At 40.1% G+C, this 19,281-nt stretch overlaps 1 protein-coding gene across 1 annotated transcript in view; it reads right to left on the bottom strand.

Annotated features, from left to right (window-relative positions):
- Nucleotides 1-18,660, bottom strand: part of usp28 (ubiquitin specific peptidase 28) — a 35,350-nt gene extending 16,690 nt beyond the window's left edge. The window contains 14 exon segments of the mRNA XM_078286659.1: nucleotides 2,178-2,383; nucleotides 3,285-3,464; nucleotides 4,009-4,104; nucleotides 4,809-4,936; nucleotides 5,025-5,173; nucleotides 5,266-5,342; nucleotides 5,457-5,527; nucleotides 6,731-6,868; nucleotides 8,377-8,463; nucleotides 11,039-11,201; nucleotides 12,851-12,938; nucleotides 15,343-15,463; nucleotides 16,716-16,790; nucleotides 18,541-18,660. Of these exon segments, the coding sequence (XP_078142785.1) occupies nucleotides 2,178-2,383; nucleotides 3,285-3,464; nucleotides 4,009-4,104; nucleotides 4,809-4,936; nucleotides 5,025-5,173; nucleotides 5,266-5,342; nucleotides 5,457-5,527; nucleotides 6,731-6,868; nucleotides 8,377-8,463; nucleotides 11,039-11,201; nucleotides 12,851-12,938; nucleotides 15,343-15,463; nucleotides 16,716-16,790; nucleotides 18,541-18,660 (1,699 nt within the window).
- Nucleotides 18,661-19,281: the final 621 nt, after the last annotated feature.

The raw sequence follows: 19,281 nt of genomic DNA, 5'->3' as shown, positions 1-19,281 counted from the left end.
CCCAGCTACTCCCCCTGCCCGACCAAGGCTCTCCTGGCTGTTCCAAACTCCCGGCTAAGTACTAAAGGTGATCATGCTTTTGCCGTCAGGGCACCTACGCTCTGGAATGCCCTGCCTGAGAAACTAAAGCTAGCCAATTCAGTATCATTTTAAATCACTCCTCACAACTTCCTTTTATGAACAGGTTTTTGTATAATTGCCCATTTTATTCCTCTTGTTATGTTTTATTTTGTTATTGTATGAGCTATGTATCCTATCCTAACCTACCTTTCAGCCTCTCCTAAAAAAAAACCTTGATCCATCCCTGCCCAAAAACTATAGGCCTATATCCAAGTTGCATTTTATTTCAAAAATTTTAGAAAAAGTTGTTGCCAAACAGCTCACTGCTGTTCTGAATGCACACAACATTCTTGATAAGTTCCAGTCTGGTTTCCGTCAGAAACGTTCCACTGAAACAGCTCTTCTCAGAGTCTCCAATGACATCATGATGTCTTCTGATGTGGGTGAATGCTCCGTTTTGGTGCTGCTGGATCTTAGTGCAGCTTTCGATACTGTAGATCACTGCATTCTGATCGAAAGGCTTAGGCAGTGGGTGGGTGTCTCTGGGAGCGCCCTGGACTGGTTCTCCTCCTATCTCTTGGATAGGAGTTTTTCTGTGTCAGTTGGTCCCTACATGTCTGCAACTGCTGCCCTATCCTGTGGTGTGCCCCAGGGTTCTGTTTTGGGTCCTATCTTATTTGCTTTATATATGCTTCCCCTAGGACTGATTATTAGCAAATTTAAAGGTATTTCTTATCACTGCTACGCTGATGATATTCAGCTGTACATCTCTTTTAAGCCAGATAAGACTGACAAACTGTCTGTTTTGCACGATTGTCTGATTGCCATTAAGGACTGGATGGCCAACAACTTTCTACAGCTTAACGCAGACAAGACTGAGGTTCTTATTATTGCTTCAGACAGTATCGTTTCCAAGGTTGCTCAGTGTATTGGGTCCCTTTCCTCAACTGTACGGTCTAACCTTAGAAATCTTGGTGTTATTTTTGATCAGGCTATGTACTTTGATCAACATATTAAGTCATTGTCCTGTACATGTTTTTTCCATCTTAGAAACATTGCCAAACTCAAGTCTGTTGTGTCACAAGCTGAGTTGGAGATGATTATTCATGCCTTTATATCATCCCACCCGGACTACTGTAATTCCCTTTTCACATGCCTCAGCAAGTCATCCCTGGATCGTCTACAAATGGTCCAGAACGCTGCTGCAAGGCTGTTGACCAGGTCCAGCGGGACGTCTCACATCACACCCATCTTAGCTTCCTTACATTGGCTTCCCATCAAGTTTAGGATTCAATTTAAGGTTCTTGTAATCACATATAGAGCCCTGCATGGTCAGGCACCTGTGTACATCTGCGACCTACTCCATCCCTACATTACCAGCAGGTCACTTAGGTCTTCTGACCAGGGCTTACTGGTTGTCCCTCGCTCTAGGCTCAAAACAAAAGGTGATCGAGCCTTTGAGATTGTGGCTCCTAAACTGTGGAACGCTCTTCCACTGGACTTAAGATCTGCGGTCTCTGTTGACACTTTTAAAAAGCAGCTGAAGACTCATCTGTTCAGACTGGCCTTTGTCTAGCCTCTTGTGTCTGTATTTCTGTGTGTTTTTATGTCCTTTGTTTTTATGTTTTATTGTTTCTTACTATTTGATGGTCTTATTTTAACTATTTTACTCCTGTGAAGCACTTTGTGACTTTGCTCTGTGAAAGGTGCTATATAAATAAACTTTACTTACTACTATCTATCCTATCCTAACCACTTCAATATATTGGACAGAAGGCGGAGCCTACGCTGCCACAATGAAAAAGAATGATCTGTTAAACACAGTGCTATATTGGAATTTCACTATTGCTTGCTGTGTACTTTTACATGGTGTGCTGTTGTTAGTAGAAAGTCTGGGTAAAATGCATCACTTCAAATGGTGATCTGATCAGCAATTGACCGTTCACACTGTCAAAGAAAAAACAACAACAACAAAAAACGGCATTTGGAATTGGCCCCTGAAAACCTGATGGAACCTGAACCTCACAATCTTAATGAATCTGTACCTGAGTGTATAATGATAGTTGCATTAGAAAAACAACGGTATTGTGTAAGGCATTAGTGTTTGTTTAGCATACCGTTTATGTTGTTCTCTACCTCGTTCCTCCAACGCTGTAGGCAGGTCTTGACAAAGTGCAGCTCTTCGTCTGTGATGCTGTGGGGTGCTGGGTGGGGAGGGCAGTCCATGGGAGGTCTGCACTGGGTAAAGGGTTTGTAGATGGGGGTCCTCTGGCAACTGGAGACCACGCCCTCTGACGGACTTGTGTCTCCAGGTTTGGCCTCACTGGGAGGGGCAATACAAGGATTGAAAGGCTGCCCATTCAATTCTGTGAGGAAATCTGAATCTGAATATATGAACATCATTTTTAAATCCTGGACCACAATCCAGGACTCCACCTATTTAGTTCTATTTTCAGTCAGCTAAGCTTCCTCACTTTAATCACTAGTCAACTTTTACTGCTGCTAAATACTAATATACTTATTAATATATACACAGTGTTTAACATTGATCATCTTTATCGTGCAGTAGTAAATGGCCTGGTTCTTTTGACTATTTCCCAGAAGCATGTGCAGGTCCATGAGTTCCAGTTTCCACTACTTACTTAATGTTTTTTTGTAGAAAATGTGCTGCCTCAACCTCATTTTGTGCCGATAATGAGGCATTCTTTGTTTCTATACTACTAACTGCCACTATCAGCAAACAGCACTTAGCAGTTCATTTAACAGACAACTTACACAACACCACAACATGATCCATACTGACACTTTGGACGATCTGACTAACAAGAAGTACAAACTTTTCTACCACTACTTTCTCCATTTTCAATCTGATTGTTGTTGTTTTCATAAACAGCTGTCTACATACCATGAAACTCCGCCTCTTTTTCATTGTGAATTGTCGGCTCGCCAAAAAAGCACTCAGCATCAAAAACTTTAACCATGGGCGTGTTTACACTATTTTGCTTGTTTCAGACTGCCAGCTCTTCTTTTTAGATCAAAGGGAATGAAGAGCAGAATAGTGCGACTCTTCCTAAAAAAGACACCAGATGCTGGGCTTTTTTCCAAACGGTGGCTTTGCATCAACCTTGCAGTAACTTTAATGTAATAAAGTTTCTGGCAGTTTGAAAAGAGAGGAATGGTGTGAACACTGCCTTATGCAACATCTTGTCCTCTGTGGTCTTAACCTGTTGTCGTCAGAGATGTGTTCAGCGAGGGGCGGGCTTGTAGGAGTTGGTGAGGATGCACCTGGTCTCAGGTCCTCCGCTGGAGAAACATTTGTGGGCTTGGTAGTGGCAAACTCCAACACAAACTGCAACATGTCAGCCAGCGGATACTTGGTAGGTCCTGAGCCGTAGTTTTTATAACTGCGAATAAAGACGGTGCAGAATTAGTACACAGAATTTGTGCCCACATAGTGTTTAAATCCACCCCCTCTGGATCAAATCCCGCCAAAATCCTTCTGTCCTGTTTGAACGTACGAACCATTCACTGAACAAACCACTCAGGACTAAACAAACTGTCCAGGTGTGGAGGCAGTGCCACGTTTTGGTCAAAAGACACAGTGATTTGTTCATTCAGTTAGGGTTGGGGTTGAGGTTAGGGTAGCAGTTCACATAATTAACCAATTCTTTATATTGGTCAGTGAGTGCTTTGTAAGTAGTGGGGTAGCCCAAATTATTGTTGCCCACAAAACTTTACATTTTACATATACAGTTGGCAAAAATAATCTAAATGCATCATACATCAAAAAAGTGATCTGAAAGTAAGATTTCATGAAGTGACACATTGAGAGATATCCCACAATGGAGAGTGCCGTGTCCTCTAAGACAGATCCTGTTCACAGCATTACTTAAAGGTGCGCCCGTCACACTGGTCTTAGCTTTCAAGCCACTTCAGCAGGTAACTTACCACTCAAGTTTCTGTTGAAGGACTGCAAGTTGCTCCTTCAATCTTTTCACTTCTCCTCTCCTCTCATGGGTCTGTTCTACATTTTTGTGAAGGTATCTGTACACAGCAAATGGGTATTTCCGTGAACTGATCAGTAGATTTGTTTAAAAAATGTTTACAATTTGTGAAAAAATGTAAATGCACACTGTAAATGTGTAAATACTCTTTGTATTTTATCTTGAGAATACAAATAACTGCAAAGGTCATTACTACCATCAATTCCAGTCTTAGCCATCCTAGAAGGTCCATATAGTGTATTTGTTCTACATCTATAGTGCATTGAGCATTGGGAAAGTGACTGTCAAAATGAAATCTGTTACAAATTATTGATTACCTGCTTAAAACTGTAATTTCCACAGCTCAGTGCAGGAATCTGATTCTATTCTGTTACTTCAGGCTTGATTCACATGATCTAAAATCTATACATTAGTATTAGAATTTACAGACTATTGTTTGGATGGTGCTATTATCATCATAATTTACAAAAAATGTCATTAAAAAAATGCATTTTTAAAATGATTAATATTTTCAAATACATCAAATGATGATTTTGTCTGTAATCTCACAAAATCCTCCTTTCTCTTCAAAACATTTCTGTACTCCGATTACTGTATTGTTTCAGGAATTGCAACAGACATCACTTTTATGTAATCTGATTTCTCTAATCTGCTGGAGAGGCCTATTGTACAGTAGAACTGAATGGATTTACTCTCAGCAAAAACATTGCATGTCTATGATGGCTTTATCTGCATGACGCTCACCTGTCCATATAAATGATCTGTGGGAACTCTAATTTCTTGTGTATCTTCTCAGGGCGTCCGAGCTGGGTGTTGAACTCAAATCTGGACAATTCAAAGGTCAGGACTGGTGGTAACTTTGAGAACCATCTCTGCAATCAAGAGAAAATACACACTTTCTTAGCACCGAGTATCAATTTATACAAACATTTTAGCAAAAAAACTAGGTGTTTTGCTCACCTCGCGGGCAGATGTAATGGTTTGATCTGAATGTAGGGACTCAATCTCCTTCTCCACCATGGCGCCTTCTAGACATTCATCCAGGTTGTTGAAACCGTTGACTTGCAGCGGGTACTGGCCAAACTGCTCAATATTGGACAATGTCTTACCTAAACACAGTCAAATGTGATTTGAGTGAATTAGAATAGACTACATATAGATTGTGGCACTGGCACCATTACAAAAAAAACTCACTGCATACCCTCGCTTCTTCTCTCTGTCACAAAGGTACCATAGAAAAGCTGGACCATGGGGTTTTCTTGTTTGTCTTCTGCGTTTCTGAAAGTGAAACATTATAATAATGCAATTCATGGTTAATTTAGCTATCAGAGACTCTGCGAACAACAATGGTTGAAAACCACAGTGTACGGGCCATTTTAACATCTAACTTACTTTCCATTGGCGGCCAGCTGAAAGGCATCCTCTAGCCAGTCAAGCAGTTTGTGGGTAAACTCACTGACATCCTAAGAATGAAGAGGTGAGAAAAGAATTGCTTGGACAAGGTTGCCTGACTATGGTGGTTAAGTACAGTGTGTGTGTGTGTGTGTGTGTGTGTGTTCTTGTTTTGCTATCTTTGTGAGAACTTCTGAGTTTTAGGTTGACCAGCCCACACTAGTTTACGATTAGGATTTGGATTTAGGATTAAAGCTGTACTAGGCAACTTTACATGTTTGCATGCGACCTAAATTTCTTTTTCTTAGAGTCTGGTGGAGATGCAGAAGAGGTTCCGCCATCATTGGTGAGTCCAGCTTTCTCTGAACGGAGCGCTGTTTGAGAGACACTTCTGTATTTCACTCTTAAAGCTGCAATAAGCGATTTTTCTGACCGCTAGAAGAAGACAGAAACCGCAACACATTTGTAAATAACACACAGCAAACCCACTGCACTACGGAGGCCTACGAAGGTGAAATGGAAGGATAAATGCTAATAGCTAAGCTAAACGTACCTGCCGAAAAGTCTCGCCGGTTACCAGTCTCACTTTGCCAGAACTTTCTCCCACTGAAGGTTACATGTCCCACAATGACAAGTGAAGAGTTAGGTAGCAAGTTTACTAGTTTAACACGTTTACTCGCTCGCTTCATCGATTCCGCCATTACGAGAATTTTTTTCAGGAATGAGAGGGGGTGAGCGCCGCTTTTAAACAGCGAGGGAGGAGCCAAGATAGTTTTAAAAAAATTAAAAGCTACTGAATGGCCTGGGAGGAGCTTTGTTCTGCAGCAGAATTTGACAAAAAGCTTTAGAAAAGAGGTGAAAACAGCAACACAGCTGGCTGCTGTGTGTGGATATTGGTTTATATCATTATGTCTCACTGAAATCTCCACATAACGCACGTTTCAGGATTGGTTATAAGGTCTGCTATCGTTTATTGCAGGTTTAAGATTCGTCTCTTCCTGTGTGGAAAGCATACCTGGCCAGTGACCATACCCAACCAGAATTTCAAATCTACACTCTTCTCTGTTGCAGTCCTGCTTTGCGATTTAGGCTGATAAAATGGATATATTTTTACATGAAAATCTTGACTAGGGTAAGGTTAGAATTAGGATTCGATTTACCTCAGGGTATGGGTCAAGGTTAAGGTTAGGTTTGCAGTGGTGAGGGTTAAGGTTAGGAATATAGTCAATGGAAGGTCCTCACGAGTATAGTAAGACAATTTCTTGACATTGTACCTGTTGGGCCTCGCTGGTCCTGAAGGCGTCTCGCAGTAACTCCACTGCAGCAGAGGGATCCACGAACCTGCGGGTGGAGCCCACCATAAGGGCAAAGAGACAGCGCAGCTCCTGCATGAAAGCTATGTTCCTCTTGTCCTGTGAACACAAACCCAGATTCTCTTCTTAACACAGAAACTCAAGAAACTTGGTTTAGGTTTGACACATATAAATGTCATAACTGGGTTAGGATAACCCAGGTAACATCAATTATGAGAAATCTGGTTAAGATGCCTGGCTTAATGCCATATTAAACTTTAATGTTCAGATGTGTTCAGCAGTGTTTCTGTAGTTGTATATTGTATATTAAAAGTGTACTGCAAAAAACCACAAAAACACCTATTAATGCAGTTATCACCCAGTGGGCCATGTGACACTAATGTGGGCAACTATTAGGGATGTAACGGTATACCGTTTTAAGGTATACCGCGGTATCAAGCAACCACGGTTCTGAACCGTAAGCCGTAAGAAATTCTTCTGCATCCCCGCCACAAGCGTACCATCTGAGAGGGCATTTAGTACAAGTGGGCACATCCTCTCTCCCCAAAGGTCACAACTCTCAGTGGAAAAGGTCAACATGCTATCCGTTTGGCATAACAACCTGACCTAAACAAATAAGTTCATAATGGAGGACCCTTGTGTAAACATTCTCATATTAGGTCATAAGGAGGACCCTTGCGTTAAATATTTTTATGTAAATGTTACAATGCTAATGCATGAGAGTTTCAGTTAAATACACACAGACACACACACACACGCACAGGCACGCACACACATTTCAGTTCAATAAAGCAATATTTTTCTTCAAAGCAAAATACTTGTTTGTTTTTTCGATAGGCCATAGTACGTTTAATTAAAAGGGGGGAAAAAATTAATACCATGAAATACCGTATACCATGGTATTTTGGTAGATACCGTATCATACTGTGAAATTTCATACCGTTACATCCCTAGCAACTATATAGCTAGCTATTACATTTACATACTATAATTTTGTTTGTATGTTTTGCATCAAGTTTAGTGACTTTTGTTTTAACTAAGTTTAAAAAAAACGTCAAAGAGAAACCAACGACCCTCGAAAGATTTGACACCTAGACACCTATAAGTAGGCTAACTTACATACAGTAAATATGATTGTTTATCTGTGCGCAGTCTACAGTACATACAGTAAATGTGGCTGTTTACTTTGACATGTCTATTTAGTGTCTTATTGCTCTATACAGTCTGAACGTTTCTGGTGCTTAGTCCTGAATAATTTACTGTCAGTCTTGCCACTACATCATAGATGTAGTGGCTTTCCCTGGAAAATAGGAGACCCTCCTGAAAGTCACAGTATAATTCGCACCCTCTGTTGCAGAATCAACCAGCAAATAATAGGATACATCAAACAAAAGTACGATATAAATAAGAATAGGGCAAATGAGGTTATATAGTGTAAACATACTCAACCTACAATTCCAACGCTCAGACATTTTAAGTAGAAATGTATGAATGTAAATGTTCCAAAAAGTCTATCTGGTGGAAATGACAGTATGATATGTTAAATATTCAACCCGTTGGTGTTTGAAGAGATATGCTGCATATGCTGGTGACAGTAGTTTACTCACCGAGTGGCTCTTACACTTCTCCAGTATACGCTCAGACAGACAGTAGCTGAGAACCAGTCTCCTGAACACAGGCAGGTGGAACAGTGACTGCAACAAAGACAACAAAAACAAGGAGCATTAATACTCAAAACACCTTTTTAAAGTGACGCAAGCAAAATGGTAAGGTGGTGCATTTTTGGGTGTTCATATCCAAAAATCCTGGTTGTCTCACAGTGGCGGGAATCTATTAATTTTGAACCAGAATTTATGACAGCTGAAGATTAAACTCCCTGCGTAATGTCCCAACCCCAAATTCTGTTTCAATCGGAAATATGTAGAATTATAGAAGCAAGACTTATAGAAGCAAGGTCATGCAATGCTGAAAATTGTGTAATTTGAAGATCATAAACATGTTAAAAGTAATTGGGGTTGAGAAATCTTGTCCAATTTTCCTGCTTAGAATTCATTTATTCCAATTAATTTTTCCCATGAGGAAGTCGGAATCTCCAACTTTCCAACATCTCTGGAACGCAGCATTAGTCTCTGTGACTTTAAATACGTTTTTTTTTTTTTTTAAATAAACACTTTTTTACACATTATAGCTATATCTGAGCAAACATACCATGACACTGTTTCATGTTCTCAGATGCTTGTGTCCCTCATGACAATCTAAATGGATCAATGCCAGCCAATTAGTCTTATGTGTCATGTACGGTGAGTCACAGTGGGGCTTCTAAGCACTTATGAATACCTCGATATATCAACTTTCCTTTTGACTAGGAAATTCAATTACAGCTTATCTCGATTTTACTGTAATTCATACCGCAAACGATAACATGGGAAATATGAGTGGACAACCAAATCATGTGGTCGCTCCGTCTCAATCTGATAGCCTAATTGCTTTTTTGGGGGGGAAAGTGCTTTATTAGGGGTCTGGCGCTATTGAAATGAAAACACACCAGTTCAACCAAAACAAACAGCATTAGCACAGACAACAAAACGAAAGGGTACAATTTGACAACCATTTGTATTCAAACTACACCCTCTCATTTGCCCATTTCTATTCCCTGATAATAGCCCTTATCCTATAGGGGGTTTTCACTTCTTAATCGATGCAAGAGCATATCTGAGTTAAATAGAGACAAACGACAGCTCCCTCTTCTCTGTGCTAATCGACAGCGATGGAAGCCCATTTCAGGCTCGGACTGAGAAGCCCATTGCTCTCTCCATCATCACAACACCGCACTATTTAATTATCCACGCAGCCTGTGCATTTCAATGAAGGCTCCGGTTTCTGCCGGGCCACCTGATAGGCTTGGCTAAATTCAGTCTGGAATGGACTTTGAATAGAATTAGCAGCACAGAGAAGTACCTTATATTTTCATTTGGAAAGAAAACGCCCACACCAGCTTATCGTTTTCCTCCTCCCGCCTGATGCTACCAATAACTCAGTTAACATGATATAGAGTTGTCATAAAGGCATGACTCGTTCTGTAGTCATAGTGTTTCTGCAGTCAAAAAACATTTTGGGGGTTCTCAACTCCTGGTGGGATATTATTTTAAACCAGGTCACAGGACAATCTTTTATAGGTTTTAGAAAATAGAGAAGGGCACTAAATATATTCACCACATGCACACTAATTTGACACTGGAGAAAATCAAGGCCAGGTTACAGAGATGAGTGGAAGCCAAAAAGACATTTGCTGACTGAATACAGGAATCAATGCCCTTTGAACTACTGAAGTTAGACGTCTTGGCTAAAGGTAGGAAGGGAAACTCCAAGCCTATAAATGTTTGTTCACAGTCAAGTGAGGGAGCTATTTTAAACCTCAACAGCAAATGCAGAAGTGAGACACTGTCTAAAAGGAGCTTAGTGCACTCAGCAGAGTGAAATCGCAGATTAATTCAAACTTTGTATTTTATGTTGCATGTTGTATGTTGCATTTTGTACTTTACTTAAACTTTGACTTATCTCAATACAATTAGATATGTGATATGCGGTTCGCGATTCAATACAACCATGAAACAATGTAATAAATAAAAGTTCAATGACAACAAAGTCTGACTGTGCAGAATTATGTTTATTTCTCAGCCACAAATATTTCTAGCAATGGCTTTGTTTTGCTAGAATGTAAACAACAATTAAATAACAAACAACAAAATGTCATTACAAACTGCAAATAATATAATTTCAATGGAGAACTTGTGAAGCCGTCTCATTTGTGATTACTACAGCAGAATAAAATATCGCGATTTATTTTTCTGTCCCACGATATGTATTGTCTCATTTTTGTATCGCGATATTTTGAATTTCGATATATCGTCCCATCCCTAATTCCAAATGAAAATGTTTTACAGCTTCAAATTATCTCTAATTATCAAATCTGAAACTTAATGTGCATATTTATCATTTGAATGCTAATGACGCCAGGTGTATTCAACCCATGCTGAACTTGTACGCATTTTTTCAATAGAGAGATGATGTGATGTCCTAATGAGCTAATTAAAGGGATTGTGAGTACCATTTCACACACACCCTTCAACCGAGACCACGTCATTTGAAATATTGTGGAGCAACAATGTTGTGCAAACCTACTTTGATTTTTGCAGTTTAATCCTTTTCCAGCACAAGTGCATATCGCTTTAATTTACCCAGCTGGCTGATGATACGTCTCATCCTTACCTGGATAACAGCACTGAACCAGCAGGTGTTGCCCACATTGCGAATGCCCACGGGCCAGTCGTCCTGACGGATCCAGTCTGCAGGGCTGCACATCTCACTCTGGGCCTCACACCTCTTCCTTTTCACTCTTGCTGTATTCTCCTCAGCACTGGCCTCCAGAGCCCTGGGATACATCGAGTTACCCATTAGTGAGTTGTTGATGGACCAACTCTACTCAACTCTGTTTGACTTTGTTAGATTTCCAATCCTGTGTATAGGGATACCCTTAATGACTCCACCCTTGGATACTCTTACACTGTTATGTATCATCAATCGGTAATGTTCAATGCTTTCCAGGAGCTATTTTATGATGAAGTGTTTTCATTTAGGAAAGGAGGCAGACAACAGAGAGTGAGAAAGAGGGTATCGATGTCCTGCAAAGTAACGTGAAGAATCGGTTGGCAGCTTTGAGGAGAGCAGAAAATCTTAGGAAAAATAGAAGAAAGGAAGAACGAGGTAAGATAGCTTTCTACAAAGACCCATTTAAATTTGTTAAGGCTCTATCTAGTAAAGAGATGGGTGGCAGGCTGACAGCAACAAAGCAGGAACTAGAGGACCACTTAGAAAAGGTGCACACAGACAAGGAACATTATAGGGACATAGGGCTGCCCCCAACTATTCCACCAATTGGAGGAGTAGACCACCAAATGGATGTTAGCTCCCCCAAGTGAAATGAGATGCAAAATGTAGAAATGTGCGCAAGGGCTTCATCAGCCCCAGGGCCAAATGGAGCCATCCGCAGGTTCTATAAAAGCACCCCAGATGTGTTGAGATTTTTATGGAAGCTCATGAAGTTAGCATGGAAGAAACCATTTATTCCTAGATCATGGCGTACAGCAGGAGGGATTTTCATTCCCAAAGAGAAAGATTCGGCAGATATTAGTCAATTTCGGCCTATTCGCCTCGTTAATATAGAAGGGAAGATGTTCTTTAATGTACTGTATCAGCGAGGCAAAAATGGAACCCAAGAGAAGTAGTTCAGCTGGCAGATGCTACAGTAGTAGCATATTTGCTGGGATGTTGATTGTTTTGTCGGCTTGTTAGCTTGTTCTTGTAGCATTCTATCTGACAAAGTGGTTAGTAGTAGCATGGTTGCTCTGGTTTGTTTGTACTAGTAGCATGGTTGCTAGTATATTGATTCTCTAGAATGATGATATGTTGGCTTGTTAGCTTTTGGATGTCTGTAGCATGCTAGCTGACATATTGTTTGCAGGTAGCATGGTTGCTCTGGCTGTTTGTTAGTAGCATGGTTGCTGGTATAGCCTATTTATTCTTTAGAATGTTGATTATTGGCTTGTTGATACAATTCAGTTTCTGACCTGCTGAGCAGGCTGTCTCAAGCCAGCAGAATCAGCCGTCCCTCTAGCCTATAATTGTTGATACAATTCGGTTTCTGAACTGCTTGGCCATTCCAAGCCAGAAGTGTCAGCCATCCCATTAGCCTGTTGTTATTGTCAAAATCAATAGTGGGTTTAGAAATTATTTGAGTAATGTTGAGTAATGTTGGCGAATTACAGCCTAAGGGTAAGTCCAGGGTAGTCAAAGTGACCCTTGCTGTATTTAGTCAAGGGGGGTGGTTCTGGGACACCAGAAATGATTGTTGACCCTTCTGGGCCTAATTCAACTAAACATCTGTGATGGGAGGTGCCACAATTTGTTAACCAAAGTTAACAAATAACCACAATCACCAGTGATAAGGAAGCATCTTGTAAAAAGTGTTATGAATGCTGTGTGTTCAGGCTGCACGTTGTAGGATAGCCAGTGTCCCAGTACCTATTCAATTCTCTCTCTTCCTCCTGGGCATTGTGGGACTCCTGCAGGCTGAGCTCTATGGCAGTCTGCAGTTCATCTTTAGGAAGTCCTGAAGAAACAGACAATAATGTCACAAGCAAGATCCCAAAATGTGGTCTGAAACAGTTTCATGGTAAATCATAAGAAAATATGGGACATAATACAAATGTATGAAATAGGTCTTCTGCCATGTTATTGACCAACTCTACAATTGGATTGGAATTGGAAATATCTCAGCGTGACCAGTTGGCCAATTATCCACAGAACTAAGGAAACCAAACAACAAAAGCAACAAAATAGACCTAGGAATGCAATGCATAGATACATAGGTGCAAGATACACAATTGTCAACAGACCTTTTTCACAAACATGGCTGACGTACTTCTGCAGGGTATAGATGAGTTCTCACCATTGCCAGCAATGTTAAGAAGCCAACATTCTGTCACCTCCGACTGTCTGTGATCATGTATTTTGTGTTTCAATATAGCTTATAACACAATACAGCTGCTGTCATTAACATCTTTCTGTTTCTGTTGTCAGACGACAGCACCACTATAAAAAAAATATTTGATTGAGGGTCACAAAATGCTAACTGGCTATCCAAGGCTAATGGAAATTTCTGTGCGGTGCTGCTGCTTTCCGGGTTGTGAATATAAATACGTTGGTTGGTCGCCATGTCATTTTCACAGACTGGCTTTTTTGGAGATCTTTTGACATACCCTGTTTGGACTCATTGTTAGCAGCAAGAGGCCTAGCAATGGAGCTCGCCGTTTCAACCAACAACTGACTCGGAAGTCAGTATTCTCAAGTACTACAGGTATGTAAGAGATAAATTATATATAGGTCCAAAATCACATTTATCCTTTAAAACTGAACTAAGTGATTTTCTGACCACTAGAGGGTGACAGAAACCGCAACACATTTGTAAATAAAGCACAGCAAAGCTGCTGGACTATGGAGGCCACTAAGGACAAACCATGCATAAACGCTAATAGCTAAGCTAAACGTACCTACGGAGAAGTGTTGCCGGTTACCAGTCTCGCTTGCCAGATTTTTCTCCCGCTGAAGGTTACATGTACCACAATGACAAGTGAAGAGGTAGGTAGCAAGTTTACTAGTTTATCAAGTTTACTAGCTCGCTTCATTGATTTCGCCATAATGAGAATTTTTTTCAGGGATGGGAGGGGGTGAGCGCCGCTTTTAAACAGCAACGGAGGAGACCAGCTAGTTTAAAAAAAAAAGAAAAGCTACTGAATGGGCCAGGAGGAGCTCTGACAACAAGCTTTGGAAAAGAGGTGAAAACAGCAACACAGCTGGCCCGCTGTGTGGCTATTGAAATATCATTATGTCTCAAGGAAATCTCAACATAGCACACGTTAGTTTCAGGATTGGTTATAGGGTCTGAAATCGCTTAGTGCAGGTTTAACATTGCTGGCAATGGTGAGAACTGATCTATACCCTGTGGAAGCACATCAGCCATGTTTGTGAAAAAGGTCTTACTTACTGTTACTAACACATGCAAGTTTGGAGAAAAATTTTGGAATTTTAAGTTTCACTTTCATTTCACAACATGAGACTGTCTGAGTGTAAAATTGGTCTACTGGTCTATGTATCGCCAAATGACAGACATGATGTGATGTGCACATTAGGCGCATTAGAGAGAGATTTAGATCAATTTCTGTAGCCTACATAGACCAACTTTTGGTTTTGCCTATGTATGGGAATCACTGCTTCTTGCAGCCAAAGACGCCTTCTGCCCTTGGCTGCGGCGTGGGAAAAAAAGACGATGCTGCGTCAATTGCATACATTTTTTTTTTATGCTTTAAACATTTCAAATTAATCGCAAAAATGTATGCGTTAATTTTCACTATGGGAGAGACTATGGTCAAGACAGTTGGTAGCCTCTATCTCACGCCATTGGCATTGTTAGTGCTATAGTTCCTGAAAATGAAGACCACATTTCCCAAATATTTATTATTTAACCCTTCATCTCCTGGCCTCTGGCTCAGTACAGTGGAGAATCACAGTCTGCTCTCTCCCCTGCACAATGTTAAAATGGCTTGCAATTCATGTTTTACCTGGTACATATGCAAACTGAGTACTTATAGTATATTGCTCCTTAGGTATTCTAGCAGATTTCTCACCAAATCCGACCCGGTGGTACACAGTGTAAATGGCAATCTTCTCTGTAATGGTCTCAATTATTTACAGTAATAATATGTATGTCTCAAAATTAATGTGGTAATGATTTATTGATGTTACAATACTACATGTAGCACCTTTAAAATATGCTGCAGATGTTATCTATGCTGTCAACATTGTATCAATTTGCCCTTCCATGTAATAGTATATTTATACTTTTATACTAAAATTATAATACTCAACTGTTTTATACTAAATTGCCTTTAGTCAAGTACAGAAATGTCTCAGGATGGTTATCTTTGCTCACACACGTCCTTTTTCCCCCAGTGTACCTTTTTGGGCCTCCCAGGCCTCTCCATTGGGTTCTGATTCCTGTGGTTCCTCAGAGTCCTGAACCTCTGGAGGCTGTGTTGTCAGCAGTCCAACAGCATGTCCAATGTCACCCTGGCTGGCCTAACAGTCGAGAAGAGACAAGGACAAGATACGGACGGACGTTAAATCAAACCCCTATAAATCAAAGTTCTCACCTTTCAGTCAATTGGCAGTCTGTTTTTGGCTTTGGATAAGTTAAAATACAAATTCTTAAACTGAATGCCATTGCCTTGCTGATACTTAGGGAAGACAACAGCATATCTGTCTTGAGCTTGGGGCAAAATATTTGGGAACGCAAGCACTAATGTGGTCCAAAAGACAAAAAACAACCTGTCAAACTGTTTAGATGGATTTGGATTAAGTTGATTTCTCCTTTAACAGAGACAGAAACCAAAAGGAGAGGGCTAATGAGATGGAGTGGAATTTCTAGTATGACATCTACTCATAAGGTTTACAAAAGCTAGGTTTCGCAAAGAAGACATTTGTAGTGCTGGCTGTCAAACCTGGTGTAAAAGCATTAAAATACAAGCATGACTATGAATAAAACGAATGGAAAATATAATGCTGAAAAACAGAATGCTGAAGCATAGTTTCAAGTGATCAACCTCACCTTAAAAAAAAAGAAGTAAAGAAAGATGTCAAACAAGATCACTAATGTCCGTGGTTTTACTGTGTTCAATATTTAGTGCCACAGTTCTTTGAGATGATGCTATGCTAGCTTGTACAGTTGAGTATACATTCAGAGAGTACTGACGCGTTAAAACAAATCACTACGAAACCAAACCCCTTAATTTTTATCCCTGAAATGTCCTTAATTTCTCATTACATAAACATTCATTATCCATTAAAAATAACAGCTTTAAAAAAGTAAGGTTAGTGTCATGGGTTTATAAGGGATTTATTCATGGGTTGATTCACAGAGACACTAGTAATTAAGGGATTTTTCATGCCTTTTGTGCAGGTTTACAGGTTATTGGTTAAGTGGAAATGAATGGAAAAGTTTCAGTCTCCCTCATTAAATTAGAAAGTAAGGAGTCAAGTTTAAGATTTAGATTGTGGGTGTTTAAGGAGGTTTCGATGGGATCTCCTCCATTAATAATTCCCTTAATTAAGTTTAAGGGGATTTTGCATGAATTAAGCGGTGAATTAATGTAAATGAATGAAAAAGTAAGGTTATTTTAAGGGATTAGTGGCTCGTAGATAATACTGGAAACAGAAGAGGAACCATCAATTGTCTTATTGTGCAATGGTACGCCAGAAATTTGGTATTCTTCCACAAAATAAAGATCCAAATGTGCAAGGGATCCTTAATAATGTTGATGATTTGGCTTACATTCAGGGCTCTGTAGAGTATCTGTGGGTCTTGGATGCCAGTGATCTCCCTCAGCTGGTTGATCAGCATTTGGTTCTGTGAGGAGAAAAGATTGGACACAGGAAAAAGAATGCTAAATGCTAAAAGAATTGGGTAAGAACTGGGTAACAACGCAGATTCATTGTAGGCTATTAAATGAATTGTCACCTTGACACTGATTGGCCTCGGGGGGCTGCATTATTGGCGGGACATCACATGTTTACTGTTGCCTCGATAATAAAAATACAATTAAAACGCTAAAGGAAATGGAAATTGAGGAGGCAATCAATTGTGTGCCACCTCGCCAAAAAACAACATCATCCCTCTATCCGCATTTAGACGAGTGAACACAATGTCACTAGGACAGTCTCACAGTAAGTCACGCAACTGCTTTGACCTCACAGACACATGAAGTACAAAATGAACAGGGGCCTGCTGAGTGAGACGAGCTATATAAAGTCTGCCACCCTAACAGCAGGTGGACATGTCAGGGTATCACTCACACACACACACACACACACACACACAAATAGAGAATGCAGCCTGACATATACACAAAGAGTGAGGAGACAGACAGATACGCACACACACACAGAAAGCCAAGAGCAGGCTGACCAGACTTATATGGAGACCAGGGGGCTATCTGAGACCTCTCTTGCCTAGCCTCTATTTTAGGCTACTGACATGGATAGCAGAGGCCTCTGTTTATCATTCCACTCACCATGCCACCAGACTTGAGTGACAAAGGCAGTGGGTGTTTCAGTCACTCGCTCACACACACACACACACACGCGCACGCGCACGCACACGCACGTGCACAGGCACAGGCACACATACACACATTTCTTCAGGCAATATCAAACAAAAGACATAGGGAAACAAACTGGATGAATGCAGACATATTTTTTTTTCTAATGTGCCACTGACATTAAATGACACCATCTCATGTCCATCACCATCTCAACTATTTTCCAATACATAAACTTTTATGTGTAGAAGTTTGGCTCCACATAGCATAATTAGATATAGATAAATCAATAGTTGCCAAGCTACTGAGAAAAATATTGATTAAAAGGTTTATGCTCTGGAAAAAAATACAAAAAAAACGCGGTTAACTTTGCTCTGGTGTGAATTTGAGTCTACAAATCTTTTTGTAATGTTTCCATTATTTCACTGTATATGATGCAATTAATTAATTCAATTTGCTATTAGAAGGCCACGCCGTGAGTTCAGTTAAGTTTATCCCCAATAAATTAGCCTAGGTTCTCTCTTGTGCGGAGAGAACGTAACTCATAATGAAATCTGGCAATGTAATGTTACCTTGCTTATCGGCACACTTACATACTTGGTAGAACATAACTTGATATATTTTACGAATCATTACGGTCTTCTACTAAATTCGGCATACAAGTGATCCACCAAGAAGCAATGTATTTAAATAAAATCAACTTTTAGAATTGCTTCACACTGCTTTTTACCGCCCACTGAGGTGTATTTTTGGTGGGAGAAGATCTTGAGAATATAAGGGGCGTACCAATTCTAAAAGTATTGTTATGTATGCCGAATTGAAGTGTGACTCCTAATAATTAAGAAACGTCTGAAAGTCATGTTCTACCAGTTGTGCAGATTTGACAATAAACAAGGCAACTTTAAAATGCCATATTTTTTCATGGCGTATGGCGTACAGTTCTCTACACTCAAGAGAGAACTGAACGCAACGGGGCTTGGGTTAGTTGTTCAGGCATTCAGACTCAAACATGTCACTTGTTACGTTAGTACTCGGTCCACTCAGTCTCCTTTGGCTCACCGAGTTCGTTGAGTTATCTCCATTTTCAGTCTGTTCAACTCTCATGGCAGAAGAAGCTGTATTTCTTGTTGTTATCCCCCAAATGCTTTCAGCCCTGACTCGGAATCAAACCAACTCCATCTGTCAAGCACCCCAAGTGACACAGCGCAGCGGCGCGTTCACCTGTCAAGAAACGTCCGCGCACGATTAACGATTTCTAACGATAAACGTGCGCGCTCATGTGTCGTGATTGCCAAGTCAGTCCTATAACCAGTTTGTATAAAAAGGTATCGCACTGTCAGCTTTAAACTAGCCTCTTTTAAATCTATAATGATGTAGGCTATATAAGCTACTTAAAGTGGAAAGGAACTGTAAACTGTTTTTTATGAACATAGCACCATTAACTGGAGGAAAGCTTATAGGCTTCACAAATCACAAACCATATTTCCACCTGTAATCATGTCCAGTCTATTCTAATTGGATGTCTGTGACGTAGGCCTACTTGTTGTGGAAATGAAAGGGAAACATTCAACAACCCTCTAGCATGATATTCCTAATTATGTGTCCTGTTTTCTTTTCCCCCTGCTAATTTTATAATTTTATCATAAAGAAAAGGCTGTTCAATCTATCATGAACTTCGTTTTATTGAATAGTAAATTAATGCATCATTAATTATTCATTAATGCAAATATTCTGAATCTCAACCAAAATTCAACATATTTCTACACTGTAAATTCTGACAGGTGTCCTAACTTAAAGAAA

Source organism: Centroberyx gerrardi, chromosome 11, assembly GCF_048128805.1.
Source record: "Centroberyx gerrardi isolate f3 chromosome 11, fCenGer3.hap1.cur.20231027, whole genome shotgun sequence".
In the NCBI taxonomy this organism is placed as follows: domain Eukaryota; kingdom Metazoa; phylum Chordata; class Actinopteri; order Beryciformes; family Berycidae; genus Centroberyx; species Centroberyx gerrardi.
This window is presented reverse-complemented; position numbering and strand designations above follow the sequence as displayed.